Genomic DNA, 17,494 nt, shown 5'->3' with positions numbered 1-17,494 from the left:
AGCACTGGAATACCCAGATTTTCTTACTGTCAGATTGTGCTCCAATCACAAAACTAGTTTTCTCATACTATTTACTGTGACAACACAGGCTTGTAAATCAGATGTATGCGACAGAAAGTTTATTGTGTAGAAAACAAAAGTGACAGGCGAAAAAGGCTGAGTAACCCAGCTGAATCCAGGCTTCCCTTGTGTAAATTTTAAACATGTGCACAAGGGTTTGTATAGTATAGGTTTTAGAGTTTTTTGCTTGCATATATCAAATTACAGCAGTTTTAAAAGGTAGCCAGATTCTTTCTTATCAACTGCACTGGAAAAGGAGCAATAGTGGAGTCACCATGTCTACTCAGCTTCCCCCAGACTAATGGAGGAAAGGAAAACTGTAAAGGTAAAACACCTGTTTAAATCCTTATCTACTACAATTTACTAATTATCTTAGATTATTCAAATTTGTGGCATTTACAGTGGAATTTGTTTCACTTTTTCATTTCTCACAGCTTGACCAATGAATGAAAGTATTAGTTTCACTTCCAGTGCAGAAGGCAGCTTCCCCTCCCCCACCCTTTTTTTAAAGCAAGTTTCACTGGAATTTATACAAAATTAGGAGTTCATTTCTGAAAGTTTCTGGAAACCTAAATTTCAACAAAGCATAAATTCAGTGCAGTCTGTGTTCACTGAAGAGTTCTGATGCTCTTTTTTAACCTAGCAAGTAAGCAGTTTTATACACTTCTCTGCATACATCTGAGACAGACAATAAACTGAAGTGGCGGGGCAGGGATACAAACAGCGTGCGCCGACGCGGGGCCTTTCCCAAACCTGAGCAAGCTCTCACCTCTCCCTTTAAAACAGACCTGAGCATTTTCTACCCAGCGCTAAGCATCCTCCCGGCCGACCTGAACTAGTTTGCAGGGGGCATGCTTCCAGGAGCAGAAGTTCGGGCCTTGTCATTGGGAGGATGCCTGCCAAACCCAGCCAGTCTCCTTCCCTGGAACAATGGGAACAGCTCCGGCGGCGGCTGCGCAGTGGCCGACGGGGCGCGCGGCGGCGGAGCGCGGCTGCCGCCGGTCCCCGCCGCGGGGGCGGCGCCTCCCGGAGGGGTCGGGCCGGGAGCCGCGGCGGCGCGTGGCCGCTAGGGGGCGTGCTGGGCAGTCACCTCCTAGATTGTCAAGCCCGGTAATTATTAAAGGGCTGGAGACTGATCGCTCAGGTAACGTCAGCCACAGCCTTTTCTCTGCCTTTATTTCGCCGCCTTTGCGACACCCTCGTTTGCTGGGCTTCGTCTTCTGCGGGCTTTGCTTGTTCCCCCTGTCGCTTTTGGCTGCTCTTTTCCATTTCCATCTGCGTTTCAGATCCACAGCGACCAACTGCAAATGAACAAGGAAAGAAACCTTTTTTTACCTGGTAAAACACTGCCCCCCACCTCCCCCCCCCAACACCCTCCTCTCCCAACCACCCGTATAGAGGCTGGAGTAATGGAGTTAACAAGTAAGAGCAGCGACCCCGTAATCTTACTTCGTTAATTTGCAACACGGTAGCTCTCTATGTGGGTCACACCAGAAAGGGGATTTAAATGAAGCGGAGAACTGTAATATTTAGATGTGGGCAAGCTGTAGCTACTCTTTTCTGAGTCCTACAAATGATCCGTCTACTGCTTTAGGATGGTTTGGGATTGAACTGTGTGGGTTGTTAAATGACCTTTACTGCTATGAACACAACTTGAAGGAACCTGTATTTTAAAATCCTCTTGCTCAGAGAGTGGTTTTTAAAAAACAAAACAAAAACTTTTTTGAAGCTTTTAAACTAAATGCAGCATAAAAGTCTTTTCTGCTATTATGACTGTAGTCAAAAGGGTCAGTGCAGCACAGATTTTCAATATCAGCAATAACTGAGTTGATCCAAATATACAAATGGGAATTTTTCCTTGTCTGAATAGATGGCAAATTGTATTTTATTTACTGCTTTATTCATCGTGTCAGTGTTGCTTTTAAAGTAGCTTTTCATTAAAAATAAAAGCTCTTGCTTACCTTGCAAACAGGAAGTGCATATTCCTTTAAAAAATATAAACCTGTAATTCCTAGTTACATGATTGCCATCCCTGGCCTTTTAAAATACATATGTAATGGCAAATTCCGTTCTGTGACTAATGTGAGTGAAAGTCCGATTTCTCTTTTGAATCTTATTTAACCAAAACATTTCTTATACTTTTTTAAACTGCTTTCTCTCTCTCTCTCTCTCTCTCTGTGTGTGTACAGGCTTATGAGACAATGAATGCAAAACTTTTTTGACATCTTTTTGTGGGCATATATTTAAAGAGCTAATCTGAGAGTGGGATGGGCAGGAAGGGTTGATTGACCTTGGACCCCTCCTGAATACAGCATTACTTAGTAAGAAGCAGTTGTCTGTGTTCATTGTCACACTGTGGATAGGCCCAACAGAGTAATACTTCACAAATAGTTTGGTACATTTAAAATCTAAAGGAGGACTGAAAATCTCTGAGACGAAGTGAGCATCTTTTCGAGTAGGTCTAAGAAAAAGAACAGTTTTCAGCCATACTTTTAATCTAATGTGTTTCCTGATCAAACTGTTTTTACTTCCTTATTGCTTTGCCTTAACAGGCCTAAACAGGAACCTGGAGAACTGCCCATTCAGCCTTTGTTTTCTTTATTGTTATTATTGAAAATAACTTTGTTGAATTGTTACTTAAATGATAGCAGAAAATTGTGTCCTGTAAACACAGTCTTAAAAGGAATCTGTCCAATGTTGGTATGGGGGTTGGGGAAAGTCCTCTTGGAGGAGGATACCCCTGTATATGAAGAGATTTCCTTATGAAGCATTCCTTTTCTAATTCAACACCGTTTTGCTCTACTGCCTACTAAGAAATCTGTTTCAAAATGTACAGAACACAGTCTTTTTTCCTAAGCTAAACCTACAAAATGTTTTTAGTTTTTCCTGTACCACAATGTATTACTTAGAAAGAGACATTTTGGAATCTGAAGTTTTTATTGCTTGAAAGAAAACTGAAGCAATAAACCCAGGTTTCCAAATGCAGTCTTGATTCTCTGGAGTTGGAATTCTTCATTCAAGTAATTTTAAAGCACATTTTACAGTATTTCCTATTTGCAATAAAGCACTTTACTTTGGGTTCTAGTGAGGCATTTGAATTGCATGCAATTTCCTGAAATTTCACTCACTCACAGAACTAGAAGACTGTCAAACCATTCAGAGTAAGCTTTTGGAGTATAAAGGGATATGAGAGAAACTGGCTTTTCTCAGAAAGCAAATTTAATATAGCAGCTAATTTATTAAAAGGGTAGAAACTATTTCCTGGATTTACATATCTGTCAGCATTAGAAAGGCTATTTGGACTGCCTTTATAGCCCTTTGGAATACACTGGGTACTGATATCTTTTGGAAAATCTCATATTTTACTTTTAAAGACTACCTCTTACCAACTGTGCGGGAGGGCAGTCCGTGTGTACAGAGTAGGAGTAAATGGTGGTGTGGTTCTCTTCCTAGAGAACAATCTGGGACAGGAAGAGACAACTCCCTGAGTCTTTGCCATGTCCAAATGATTTGTTCAGTGTGTTTGGGGTGGAGGGGGAGTGGGCAGGTTGTAATTAACCCCTAACCATCAGTTTGGGGCAGAAAGGAAACCCCTTACTCTAATCCATTGAGGATTTGTGGAGGGGGCGCCTTGATGCTCGTGGAGACCACTTTGCAGGAAGAGGGCTGAGCCCCTGGGTACCGCAGAGGGGAGACCTAGTGCCCCTTGTGTGGGATGCTGTGCCGTGGGGGTGAGAGCAGACGCCCTGCCAGGCCCCACCATGGGCAGCAGCCGCAGCAGCCTCAGTGTAACTGACATGCTCTTCTCCAATAATCACCCTGAACTGTAGCCAATTGTTGCAGGATTCGGCCGTGGAACGTTCCCGGGAGGGAAGCATTGTGACGTCAGCGCACCTACTAATCCTCCCAACTGAGGGGGAGCCTGGAGCCATGAGGTCATCGCAGCGGCCCGTGTAGCCATCCCGGCGGCAGCAGCGGCAGGAGCAGCGGCGGGGGAGGGGAGAGCGGCGCGGAGCGGGCGGCGGGCCCGAGCCCGAGCGAGGCCGGCCGGGAGGGAGATCGCAGCCGCGCTCCAGCTGCACCGAGGCGGGCGCCGAGCTCCGGCAAGCATGGAGGAAGCTGAGGCGAAGGAGCTGCAGGTCGGCTCCTGGCTGCCGGTGCTGGTGGAGCAGATGGTGAACGACACATTGGTGGTCACCTTGAGCTGCGGGGAGAGGCGTTTCACTGGGATCCTCCTAGACTGCACTAAAAAGTAGGAGCCCGCAATGCTTTGATTGTTACCCGAAATGTTTGCAAAGGGGATTGCAACTGAGAAGTTTCTCTCCAGCTTGGGGCCTACTGCACAGAGAGAGCAGAGCAGCTGGGGAGGAGGAGGGATTAGGCCATAATCAGATTAAAGAGTTAAGGTTGCATTGCACATCGGAGTTGGGGGAGGGGATGCTTCAAAAGGAGGGGGGGTGGCTTTAAAAAAAAGAAAAAAGAAGGCTCTGGGCTTGGGTTGGATTTCCCTCTCTCTTTTTTTTTTTTTTTTTTTTCACCTTTCTCTCTTCAAAATGTTTTTTTGGAGGGGAAGAAATCACTTTCAGAAGGTGGCTGCCCAGTTACTACCCCAAATCAGCCTAGCACCACTGCTTAGTACCTAGGGTAGAGGGGTTTAAAAGATGGGGGGAGGGGGAGAACCCAGCAATGTGAAAGCATTTGAAAGTAACACTTTTATGGCTGTAAAATATGAAGGAAAGTGTCCCATCAGACAGGGAATTGAGTCCATCTGCTGAAGTGCCCTCAATGTTAAAGGGGTTGCTTGCAGATTTCAGACTTCATGTTGGAGCAAAAAAGACATGCTTTTCCAAAGAGAAGGTTTGATTGAATAACAATATTTCAACTTAGCAAAGTTCTTACAGCTGATGTGCTTGTGCAGTATCTTGGGGTGTACTAGTGTGGGTGCATAGACACACACATGATGTCAGAGGCTGCCATAATTATAGACTTTCTTTCTTTGTTCATGAGTACCAAACCCTTCAACAGCTTTATCTTAGAGAAACTGTCTAATGTTGCCTCTCTTATGTTCATGCTTCATATAATGCAAAAATATTAGCTTTAAGTAGGTTATAATTTTAAACACAGATGACCAGTTAAGTGAAATACTTTATTTGTCATGTATTTGGAGCTAATATGCTTAGCAAAAAGAATAGTGTAGTAACAATATTGATTTGCATATAAGTATATAGCAATGTACATAAACATATTTCAAGTTGACATATGCTTTACATTTGTGATTATTTAATCACAAAACTCTTAACAAAAGAAATCTGTTAGCCATAATAAAATGTATAATAACTAATTAGGTGACTAATCCTTATTTACTGATAGCGGAGTACTTATACTTCCTACTTGGCAATCCATTTAAACATCTATGAAATAAACTTTATAAATCTGAAGTAATGTTTTTAAAACAGTCTGGCTTCTGATTGGCTAAAGAACAGCATATATGCCAATTATCTAAATCATCTGGAATACCAGTATCTCTCTATTTAATTCTTTGGTGTGATAAAGTCTCTGGAATATATCAATGCATAATAATGGGATATCCCTACTAGATGAGTGGTATGAGAAGGATGAGACATTAATCAAATGTAAATGTATTGGCTTTCCTTCAGTGTTTTATTTTCAGAGTGGGAACTGTAAATGTCTCCTGCTTTTTGAAGGCCTCAAATTTTTCCTTAATAAATGCCTAGGCTTTGCTATAGCTTTTTTCCAGCAGTGTGAAACCATTATCCTTTGACAATTATCCTACTGGCTTTATCTCTTAATTAGACGTGCCAGAAACCATTAATATTAAGTCACATGACTTAACATATGGTTTCATGTGAATTTTAGCCATCTACCTCATTATCTTCAGTATGTGTGAGCATAGCACTAATACATGTCAATCTAAAAAATTTAGTTAATTGGGGATTCATGTGTTTTCCTTTCCATTGTCCAAGCAGCCAGCTAGCATTACTAATATTATCAAATATCCCTAGAAATCCTTGCATTATGTAGTGAGCCACTGGAGAGGGACTGCAGCTTTATTGATTTCTCTCTCACTGGAGAAGCTGAAGCCAATAATGTGGGTTCATTCCACCATTTGAATTTGCCTTTCTGGAATTTCTGCTGTAGTTTTGTATTGTTTTTCTTGTATCCCTGCAGGAGTCAGCCACCCTAAAATGTCAGTGCTCTTTCAATTTTTTTTTTTTTTTTTTTTGCATATGCTTTTAAATCCTTGAGGTATTGTTGGCCTTTTTCATGTTCTTCTCTCTTCTTTAGCTGGATTGGGGATCCTCCTGCAGTGGCAGATTCCCATGACTGTTTTCTGCCACAATGCCACTATGAATATATTGTACCAGCTTTGAAGGGGTCAGGACCTCTTCTGACCTGGAGAGGAAGGGTTCCTGAATCTGAAAGGCTAGTTTTGTGGAGGGTAAGAGAGATTCTCTCACAGGAGGTACTTCAATTCTAGATGGATTTTTTTTCAGGTATTGTGAGGACATTAATAATAAACAATACTGCCAGACAGTAAGGTAATGAGAATTACTAATTTTTTTAATATGAAAAATGGCAAGCCAAAGGAAGGATTTTAGCTCATACATGTCCTGTATTTATGTTCTGAGCTAGGGCTGATCACTGACTGTGCATTTATTGAATAGTCTATTTCATTCTAGCACACCCTGTCAAGGCCTCTCTTCAATGGACATATGAAAAAAGACTTCTGAATTTATTTTTTTTCATCAGCCTTGAATGGCAGTGCTTACCTGTATATGGGATTGGTCTGACACAGGAACTTGAAGCCAGATTGTCAAAAGTATTTAGAGGCCTAGTGATACAAATAGATTTTTAACTGAATGAAGTATCTGTTTTAAAGGTGCCTAGTGCCTGTTTTTAATGGTTACTTGGCATCTAACTTGCTTAATTTCTAATTGCACGTTTAGGTATTTGCTGTTTTTAAAATCCAGGTTTCAACCTCCTACGTCATTTGAGGAAAAAAAAATCCTCGGTTCCTATCTCTTCTGGGTTTTCATATTTGTTTGGGGGTTTTTTTCCCCCTTCCTCTTCTAACTTTCTGGTGATTTCCTCCTTAGTGGAACCAAGAAGATGCTATGTTAATAGGCCCCTTTCTGGGTATTTTAAAAGACTTCCAGAATCTTTCTCTGCCTTTCCCAAGTTAATTCAAAAGCATATGTTTAGACTGCCCCAAGTCTGCGAGGTCCCAGAAAAAAGAACTTCCAGAAACCTCATCTTAATTTAGGGAGTCTTCTATTAAAGAAGGTCTTGTCAAATGCGTCGGTGTCAAACATCCAAGGCTTGATCAACTATGATTATTTCGAAAAGTGTAAATAGAAGTGCCAGATGGGTTTCTGATTTGTGGTGGGGTGAGGAAGAGTTGAAGACAAAAGGTTAATTATCTTATCTGTTAACTACTGAAATTGGTTATACCTTATTAGGCAACCCTGGACCTCCCCCAAAATGCTTCTGTTAAGCTCTTCATTAGGCAGTACAGAGGTGTCAAGATGGGACCAAATACCACAAATTCAAACAGGCAGCAGCAGGGTAAACAGCTGTAAGGTGCTTCTGGCGATGCTGCAGTGCCAGTCATGGTCATTGCCTTTGTCTTTGAAATGTGAAGAAGAGCAGTGTAATAACCCACAGGGGTTTCTTTTAAATATCTTTAAAAGATCTTTACATTTCTTTAAAAATCATTGTGTGATTAGAGGGCTGCAGTAGTGGGTGGGAAATTTCCAATCTGTATCTACAAAGGGAAATTATGTAAGAGGTAACACTCAAGCCTTGAGTAGTTTTGGGGTAAGAACCTGTCCTCTTAGTAGCAGGACTTCTCAGCAAGGTTTGAGGCCTTGATCTTACCAACTGATCATCCCCCTCCTGCAGTTCCCTACCCAAAATTCATGTGACCTTTATGACTGTAGGCCTACTTATATTGGGTTAAATACTGGGGACTTGTGCAGTGAGCCTAGCTCTCTTGCTAGGAGTTATCTAGTAAATGTCTAGCTTGACTAAAGCCTGGACCCTGCAATCTAAACTTTTAGAGGCAGACTCTTGTCTTGTGGGGGCATAATGACTTCAGCTGAAGAGAATAGTGTCAACTCATCATCGGCCATCTTTCCACTTGTAGCAACTGTAAGTCGCAGGGAAAGAACAGAAAATATTTTGCCCAGCGACCGTGTCAGCTTGGGAATGTGGGGTTCAGTTTCTTTTGAGGTGGGGAATTTGGTACTTATCAAAAACCAATTAAGTGCATACTTAAATAAGGGAGTCTTTGTCCTTAATCTAGGTCTAAGATATACACCTGGTAGAAACCTCAGAACCATTTCCTTTTGCAGCATTAAAAGATGGTGGTTTCTCATCAATGTGTTGTCTCTGGACAGAAGAGGCCTCCCTCTTTCATGCCTTTGACTAATAAATGTGGTCTCTTTTTCCTTAAACACCTTGCAACTTAAAATGTCACCACTGAGACTAAAGTCACATGCTCTGGTATATTCTGAAGACTAATATCTAGTTGCTTTTTGGCATCTCTTAAGCTTGATAAATTGAAAATGCACAGTTTATCACTGGGCAGATACAAATATGCTGAATCAATAATGACAGTGTGCAGATAGATAGTATGTTCCAAGAAGTGAGGAAAAATGGATTTCACTGACATTTTATTAATGTCTGCAGTGAAAACTGGACTTGAATTGAGAAGTTTGGAACAAGAAGCACATGCAATATACTTACCTTTTACAAGCAAGATGATTAAAAGCTATTGAAGAGGCCTAAACATGTCTAGAATTTCTTTGCAGATATCCTGAATTCTAGAGGATGTCCTGGCTCTGTAAAGAATTTCCTAGTTCTGCTGCTTTTTACTTTATAAAATTTCTTAATCTTTCTACAGCTGAATTTGACTGGAGCATCTTATTTTTTGTACAGCTTTCAGTGAGAGGAAATGTAGGTGATGAGGTATAAAAAAAGCCCTGTTCAGACTAAGATATATTTTATTCTTGCTTATAATTTTGTTTGAACAGAGGAGAATAGCATAAATCCTATGGCAAGGTGAGTCACATAAGTTTATAAATAGATTCAAATGCTGGGCATGGTACCTAGTCTCCTTGGATACTTGTCTTTCTTTCCTTATGAGATGGGACTCATAGATGGGTGAAATTTCTCAAATGGTGCATGCAAAGTGGTGGTAAAAGCAGCAAAGCCTTTGTTCTGACCCTCTGTGTCAAGAATTAAACTGAAACGGTGACATGAAGGGAAATGGTTTTATTGAAAAATAAACCCCTGGACTTTTTAAATTGAGTGAAACAAAAATGTGCTGGCTTTGTACTAGCAAAATATGGCCCTTTGGGAGCAACCAGTTCTCTTCACTTTTTTTGTTTCCTTTTTTTGGCTTTGGAGAATATATTACAATGTTAGGTGTTGGTTCCTGGGAAAGGGAATAGTTCCCTAGATTTTTGGTGTCTTGTTAGAAGCCAAGACTTACAACAGAGGGAACTCTTTGCTCCTGTAAGGCTGTGTTTTTACTATTGATTTCATCAATTGCCTGTAGGTGTCCCAGAGAGATTATACAGCTACCACCCAACACTCGTTTGCCTTCTCTTTGCAAATATCCACTTAACTTCAACTAATAGCCTGGCCAAATCATTGTCTTCCAGCTCAATATGATCATAAACTGTGGTGGGGAAAGACTGGGAGAAATTGATCCAGAACAATTGCTCTAAACTGTCACCAAAAAACTAACTGAAAGTCAGTTGCATGTGACTCTAACTGCCAGTTTTAAATTACCAGAGGGCATGGTTGTTGCAGCAGTCTGATGCTGGGTAACTGTGATCATTTATGTATACAAACCCTTCCCAAAGTATGGAAAGACTTCTTGGCCACTACTGCTACCTGAGTCTGAGCATACAGGACAACCAGGGCTCAAAAATGACTTGGGAAAGGGATTGCAAATATGAGTAAGGAACAGCTGGTACAGTCCCTCCACAAAGAAGGGTGGTGTAGAGGAAACTACCAACAGAATTACTTCAGCCAGTCAGATGACTAATGGGCTTGTGCATCAATGTCCTGATGCACAGCAGTGTGATTGTGTCTAGACTATAAACTCTCTAAAGTTAGTACTGGTGTTTTTCTATGTTCTTTGCATATAGGTTAGCAAAATAGGGCTCTGATGTGGTTGATCCTTCTAGACATTGCAGTGATATAAATAACTGATATTTCCATTGAATCTTTATGGAAGATAAGTTGCAGACAAGTTCTGATTTAAAAAAAAAAATTCACCAACTCAAGTAGAGAATTCAGACTTGTAATAGTTTGGTGACGTAAAACTTACTAAGCTTTCTTAAATAAGGCCTGTTGGGTTAATTTTACATGCACTCAGGAGATGTGATCAAGTTATGTATTGGTCTCCACTTGCTATAGTTGACCTGGCTTAATGGATAGCACTGTTTATGGACCTTAATTACATTTTTAAAATGTGCATTTGCTAGTTTTTCTGTCAGTCCTGAAATTCCTGTTTGTATGGCATTATGGCTTATAGAATCAATATGGAAGAGACTTTCTTTAATACCAAATATCTAATGCACAGAACTGAAAACTTTCCCTAAAACAGTGCCATTCCATTTTTTGGGGAAGATTTAATAGCAGAGTGATTGAGTGTGGCCTTGGTCCTAGTCAGGCTTCATTACTGTGGCAAAGAATGTCCTAGTGAACTTTGACGTTTTGAGGACTGTGCATTAATTCTGGTTAAATTTTAAGAACTGGACACTCTGCCAATGAACCAATGCCTTTTCACACGCATTTGTTGCTAGTGCAGCTGTGAACAGAGTTAAGGCTCAGCTCCTACAGCAGATCCTAGAGAAAGGAGTTCCACTGAAAATAGTACATTGCTCATATAATTGAAGCTGGAGAGATGAGGCCTTTACAGAACAGAATGGGCTGATCCAACCTGCTTTCCTTAATAACTTCTATAGTTCAGGTGAAATGCCTCAGTCTGTTTATAGAAAGAATGAGTTTATATCTAAATATGGTACTAGGTCGGCAGGGAGGGGTTTGGTGGGGAGGAAAGAGTTCCTCTTATTACATGATCCTGCCTTGTCCAAATAAGAATATTTACATGATTGAATAATCAAAGTATTGCACAGTTACAGCTGCATGAAAAATAACACTGCCTTAGTTTCCATTATATTTTGGATTGGATGTACAAATTGTGGTTGCTTTAGAGCAAATGTATTAGCAGGCTTTCACTTCAAACTATTTTAATGTCAGGCTTGACTTAAAAGTCTTGGAACAAAATGACTCGGTTCTCAATTATGTCTTTAAGTCCTTTTCGTCTGGACTGAGTCGGTCTTGCAATTTGGAAAGTACATGTCAAGTAGACAGGGTCGTTAAAGATGAAAATGGTCAAGATAACCTAATCTCTCTCAAAGTGAAGGGGGAAAAAATTTCCTCCTTAGAAAAGATGGTTTTAAACTGTTAAAAGTTAGAATAATTTGGTACTTCACCTAAAAAGATGGTAAGAGAAAATAGCAATGACTTGGTATCAAAACACATAGAAAAATCAGTTATGTAACTTATTTTAACACTGGTAGACTTTCTCATGTGAGTTAAGTGAGAGAGTTTTGGCCTATGATTAACAATGTCTAGAAAAAGAAAAATGAACATAGTGAATTGTAACTGTAATAAATTGGAGGAACTAGGGGGGAGAGAAGCATCAGTGGGTTTTGCAAGGCTGTTTTTGGTCTTGGGAAAAGTTATAAACTTCTTTTTTTTTTTTTTTTCCCTTAGTCAGATTATGTGACCTACTAATATTTGTTTTATTAAAGCTTCTAGGAAGAAGAGCCTCCCTCTTCTGCTTAGTATGGGGAAGCAACATGCACCTGAAAGAGCAGTAGCCTAAGAAGACTTGCAGTTGGGGAGGGGAGCTTGGTCATTTCCTTTTATAAAAATGCTCCATCCTGGGGTAATAGTTGGGGAAGAATCGTAGAGTTGGTTGGGGACCTCGAGGGTCATCTAATCCAACTCTTAGTGCAAATTCAGGACAAACTACTGAAGAAGTACAGCAGTCTCAGTAGTGGTGGTCTGGATGCCTGATGGGGCAGTCAGTCAGTTTGACAGCCCCATTTTCTGACTCGATGAACTTGTTCCTTATTTTTGACTGTGGTGTGTTCCTGTTCCTACTGCCTTATGCTGCTGGTTGAGGACAGGTTGAAAGAGTTTCTCTTCAGTCTTCCTCAAGTATGCTCTGTGCAGAGGGGAAACAAATCCCCTTTCTGTAGGTAGTGATGGCCCCTTCTTATGCAGGATAAGGTTCTTGCTAATACTAACAAGGAAAGCAGAGAGCTGATGAGAAAAAGGATCATATAATCTCAACCTAAAAATAGCTGGTGGCTGGCCTAGAAGTAACCCTGCCCTCCATATTTTTTTTTTTTAAACTTCACAGAACTTGCTTGTAAAACATTGAATATTTATTTAAGAAGTGGGAATGCTTGTTTGATAGTGCTAGATAAGTTTGTGTTCAGACCTGTTTATAACGTGGTGTTTTCTCACGTCCAAAGCTACCTCCAAACTTCTTTTCTACTGTAAGTGTTGACAGTGCTTCCCCCCAGTCAGAAAAACAAAGTACAAATCATCAAGACTCTTAAGAACAGCACATGATAACTCAAACCCGGTGTCTGAGATGCTCAAAAGACTTTCTATTTAAAAAGAAACTAGGTCTCCTATTGTAAGAAATTGAGAGAGAATTTAGTAAGTAGTTGTAAATAGCCCCACTACCAAGGAATCTAAAAATAAAGGACCATATATTTATGTTGGCAACAATGAAAAAAAGATGCTATGCTACACTGACAGCTCTTTGCTGTTATTTGACTCTTTTATTTGTGCTGCTAAACATTGAGGGAAAATGTGGGTAAAAAGAAGTCTGGAAGGTAGAAAAGACTTTGTAGCTGCATCGTAGTGATATCATTAGGATATCTTGTAGATATTTTCAGGACAAAAATAGCTCACCCATGTCATTATTCAAGAGGGTGATCTCTATTACAAGAGTTGAGATGGTAGCCCGTTGGTAGCCCGTTTCCATTCACTCAAATGAGGTGTTTGTCCTTTCTAATAGTATCACACACTACTATATTTTTAAAGGTCATTGCTGTTAAGGATGTCCCTTTAAGATACTGTACTCTATATCATCTTGCACTAGGCCTTAGTAGATGCAGCATGCCTCAGGGTTCAAGGGGGAAGTTGAGATCTTAAAAGTGGCTGCTGACTCTATACTGGATTTTGTTGGAGGAAAAATAGAGCACCTGACAGCAAAAATTATTCTATAGAGTATAATACTGGTAAATCTTGAGCCAGAAAAAACCTGGCTTGGATCTGGGAGAGTATTGAGGCTATTTAATAATAATAATGGTAAGACAGAGTCACTGAGATGCAATGAGGAGCCCTTTTAAAAAAAAAAAAAAAAAAAAATGCATATCTTACCTGCAGTGTATTTATTCTGAGTCAGTCAAGGACAAACTGTTAATAAACTAGTGGAACAAAGTGCTGAGTGCACTTAGGTAAATCTAATCGCAAAGAAGAATCTCATAGGGAGAATCAGCTTGCTGGTCATGTGGTTATAAAGAACATGCCTCTTTCATTAATCCTTTCCAACATAGAGAATTTTTTTTTTATATTGCAATTGGAAACTTTCCACAGTGGAAACCCATTATTTCAGCGTATCCCTCAGTAGTTGTGTACTGATTTTTTTTGAGCAAGCAAGAAAATTCAAAAAGTCAGGCTAAGCAAGGGTATCTGCAGCATGCTGCCACTATAATTTGGGTAAGCAAGGTGGGAAAATCCATAAAGAACTGGTATGAATAAGCACTGTTACAGCTTATAGTCTTGCCCTCCCATTCTCCACAGACTTGAGCCTGGCCCTTACATGGGTACAGCATCAGAGATCAGACCAGCTGTAAAGCGTCTGGCCAACAGCGTAGTAATGGTTGGGATAGCTGAAATTCACAACTAACCTCTATAAATAATTTTTTTTCTTCCTTTTTTAGAAGGAGCCTTTGTGAAATGCAAAGAGGTACCTGCAAGAGAACTAGAACAGGGTATTGAATAAACAAGACATTTTTTTCTCATCTTTTGGCTATACTGGCAAAGTAGCATAGGGTTTTTTTGTTCCCCCCTCCCTTCTTTTTTCCCTTTTCTTTCTCATTTTGTCTTTAAGAGTATAGTAAGAGGCAATTTTTTTAAGGCTTGGGGGAGACTATCACAAAGTACCATGCGTGAAAATGCAATCTGAGAGCTTGTTTATACAGTTAGCCATGGGTGTGCAAAATGGGTAGCTCAGCTATTTTATGAGAAACTGAAAACTTAGCATATTGAATGAGGTTAAGTGATGCCCTCAAAACTCTCAATATTCTATTTTCCCCTATGCCACCTTTGTTTGAGGTTTTACTGGCTTTGTGAATGTGATAGTCTTGGAAACAAGTTACATATCCTGGGTTGTGTAAATGGAACAAAACGATGGTGTCTGTGAGGGAAGGTGGAGAAATCAATGCACAGGTCATTTTGGACTTTCCATCTACAGAGTAGAAAATCCCTTTTGCCAGTTCATAAATTGTACTTTTTCATTATGCTTAAAGGTGTTTCCTCGTAAAATGAAGGGAAAGGACTGGCTTCAGTGTGTGGGACACTTGAATAAAATAACATTTTTTGGAAAGTTTACTGTTAATCAAACTGTTCTGATTTCTGCTTCTTTCTTTTTTTCCTTCCTATGCTGTTTGTAGGTCTGGATTGTTCTGTCTTCCATCTTCATTGCTGAAGCAAGAGGAGCCTCCTGCTAATGCTTGCACTAACTGGATCCCCGAAGGCAAAGAGACTGTGCCGGGTGAGATTGATTCACAGCCATCTAGTGAAAAACCTCCCAAGAGCAACAATGATGAACAAGTACCTCCTCTTCTGCCACCTCCTCCACCGGGCAATGTTCCTCCTTACCCTCCCTATTTTGAGGGAGCTCCTTTTCCTCCTCCCTTATGGTTAAGACATACATATAATCAATGGGTTCCTCAACCACCTCCAAGGACTATAAAGAGGACAAAAAGACGGTTGTCACGAAATAGAGACCCGGGAAGGCTCATTATGAGCACTATAAGACTGAGGCCAAGGCAAGTGCTCTGTGAAAAATGTAAAAACACTCTGAACCCAGAGGAAGCTAACACAGCCAGGCAAAATGCTAAAACGAGGAGGAAGCTAAGCATTCAGGACAAGGAACAGAAAAAGCACAGTGATTCGGATTATGTAGAGAAAAGGAACAAAAGAGAAAAGAGGGAGGAAGACAAATTTTCTGGTGAATTAGTGCATCGAACTCCAGTTATAAAAATATCCTACAGCACGCCACAAGGTAAAGGTGAAGTTGTGAAAATTCCCTCCCGGGTTCATGGCTCAGTTAAACCATTTTGCCCGCAGCGAATTTTGCAGAATGGAGGGGAGGACCAAGAGGAGACCAGAGACTCTGAACGATGTCAGGAAACCAAATGTTTTATGGATAAGTCGGCGAGTGGCCAACTTGCTTCCATTCCAAAACTGAAGTTAACTAGGCCTGTGCATTCCAATGCAGATGTTCCACCTCCAAAAATCAGACTGAAACCCCACCGAATAAATGATGGTCAGAGCGTGTCAATTTATAAAGCAGAACTTATTGATGAGATCAGTCCTGCTGCATTTTATAATGAGGAATCTGCAGATAGAAGTTTAGCTGAGATGTCTTCAGGGAGTTCAGGTGAAGATGATGACTTTAAGAGATTTCCCCAAGGTAAAGATGGACGTGATAACTTAGCTTTTCTTATGAATTATCGTAAAAGGAAAGCAGATTCTTCTAGTTTATCGGTGTGTAGTAATGACAGTCTAGATGAATCCAAATCTTCTAGTTCAGAAGTAACATCACCAGAAATGTGTGACTTTTTACCTGGTGATGATGCATCTGTCTCTTCATCCTCAAAAGATGAGCGTAAAATTGTGCCGCCCTTAACAGTTAGACTACATACACAAAGTGTCTCTAAATGCGTCACTGAAGATGGAAGAACTGTTTCAGTGGGGGATATTGTTTGGGGTAAAATTCATGGTTTTCCATGGTGGCCAGCTCGTGTTCTTGACATAAACCTTAGCCAAAAGGAAAATGGAGAACCTTCCTGGCGAGAAGCTAAAGTATCATGGTTTGGTTCTCCAACGACTTCATTCTTATCTGTTTCAAAACTCTCTCCTTTCTCTGAATATTTCAAACTGAGATTTAATCGTAAGAAGAAAGGGATGTATCGGAAAGCTATTACAGAAGCTGCAAAGGCAGTAGAGCATCTGACCCCAGAAATAAGAGATCTCTTAACACAATTTGAAACATAACTTTGCCTCCAGTACCAGGTGAGTGTATGCTGGACTCATACTTCCTGTACAGTAGCTAACCATCTTCTAGTGATTCTGTTTCTGTTATGTGTTTGTATTTTGTTTCACTTAATTGTGTCTTTGAATTCCATAAAAGCTTGGGGTTAAATTTTTTTAGACCTGGGTTTTTGGGCATCTTAAGTGGCCTGAATTTCAAAAGTGATGAGTTCAGTGAAACGAACTGGAATTGGGCCCTCTTACCCCTCACAAGAATTATAGACCAGTTTCTAACTATGGGGAATGGGGCGCTGGGCAGAGAAGCCACCAACACATCTTTAAGCAGTCAGTGTATTATCTTTCAACTGGGCATAACACTTGCCTACCAGCATGTGGGGAAATTGGACCGAAACTCATTCTGCTGTGGCTGGAATTGCCTCCTGGCTTTTTTGAACTGTCCTTTTTATAGGGCCTGACCTGATCAAAGTTGGTGCTAAACTCCCAGTGACTTGCATATGATCTACATTTGTCAGTTAGCCACCATCTTCAGGTTGCTATCATGGTGAACAGAGTCCTCTGTGATGCACATTGAATGGGAAGCATGGTGAAAGATGTTTAAACCAGAAAAGAACTAAACGTTCTATAAGAAAAATGCAATCTTAACTGCTAGGAAAACCTTTTCTTTGTAACTTACCATGTTAGGTTTGTCCTATGGTTCCAAAAGATTTCAGCATTGGTTCATTACTTTTGTCTCATATTTTGCTTATTTTCTTCATAGGAGAAACCTTTATGCTGGGCACTGATAGTTTTCTCATGGAGTTTCTAGTATGAAGAAGTTTTTTTTGTTTTGTTTTGTTTTTTTGCCTACCCCATCTCCCCCAAATGGTGATGGTGTTGCTAGATGTAGCACTTTGGGTATTGGGACTAAGCTGGTTAACTCATGGAGAGAAAAAAACCCAAACAAACTTGTACTCAGGATTATGTAAGGGGGGAAAAAAATGGAGGCTTGCTTTGTGGTAATGTCTCTAAAAACTATACTATTAAGAAG

The 17,494-nt window shown here is 40.4% G+C and overlaps 1 protein-coding gene across 5 annotated transcripts in view; it reads left to right on the top strand.

Annotated features, from left to right (window-relative positions):
• Positions 1-867: 867 nt before the first annotated feature.
• Positions 868-17,494, top strand: part of PWWP2B (PWWP domain containing 2B) — a 37,371-nt gene continuing 20,744 nt past the window's right edge. For 3 of the 5 annotated variants that reach the window (XR_016443461.1, XR_016443460.1, XR_016443459.1), the window contains exons 1-3: positions 868-1,204; positions 3,904-4,312; positions 14,862-16,488. Coding sequence is in view for 2 of the 5 variants with exons in the window: in XM_090057065.1 (XP_089913191.1) it covers positions 4,170-4,312; positions 14,862-16,470 (1,752 nt within the window). In the remaining 3 variants the exon portion in view is untranslated. Of the gene's footprint in view, positions 1,205-1,250; positions 1,399-3,903; positions 4,313-14,861; positions 16,489-17,494 lie in introns of those variants that run through there. The other 2 variants (XM_090057065.1, XM_090057066.1) reach the window with 2 other exon arrangements.

This window comes from Crocodylus siamensis, chromosome 7 (genome assembly GCF_052110815.1).
Source record: "Crocodylus siamensis isolate JL-2025a chromosome 7, ASM5211081v1, whole genome shotgun sequence".
Lineage (NCBI taxonomy): Eukaryota > Metazoa > Chordata > Crocodylia > Crocodylidae > Crocodylus > Crocodylus siamensis.
Note: the sequence above shows the minus strand (reverse complement) of the source record. Positions and strands in the feature narration are given on the sequence as shown.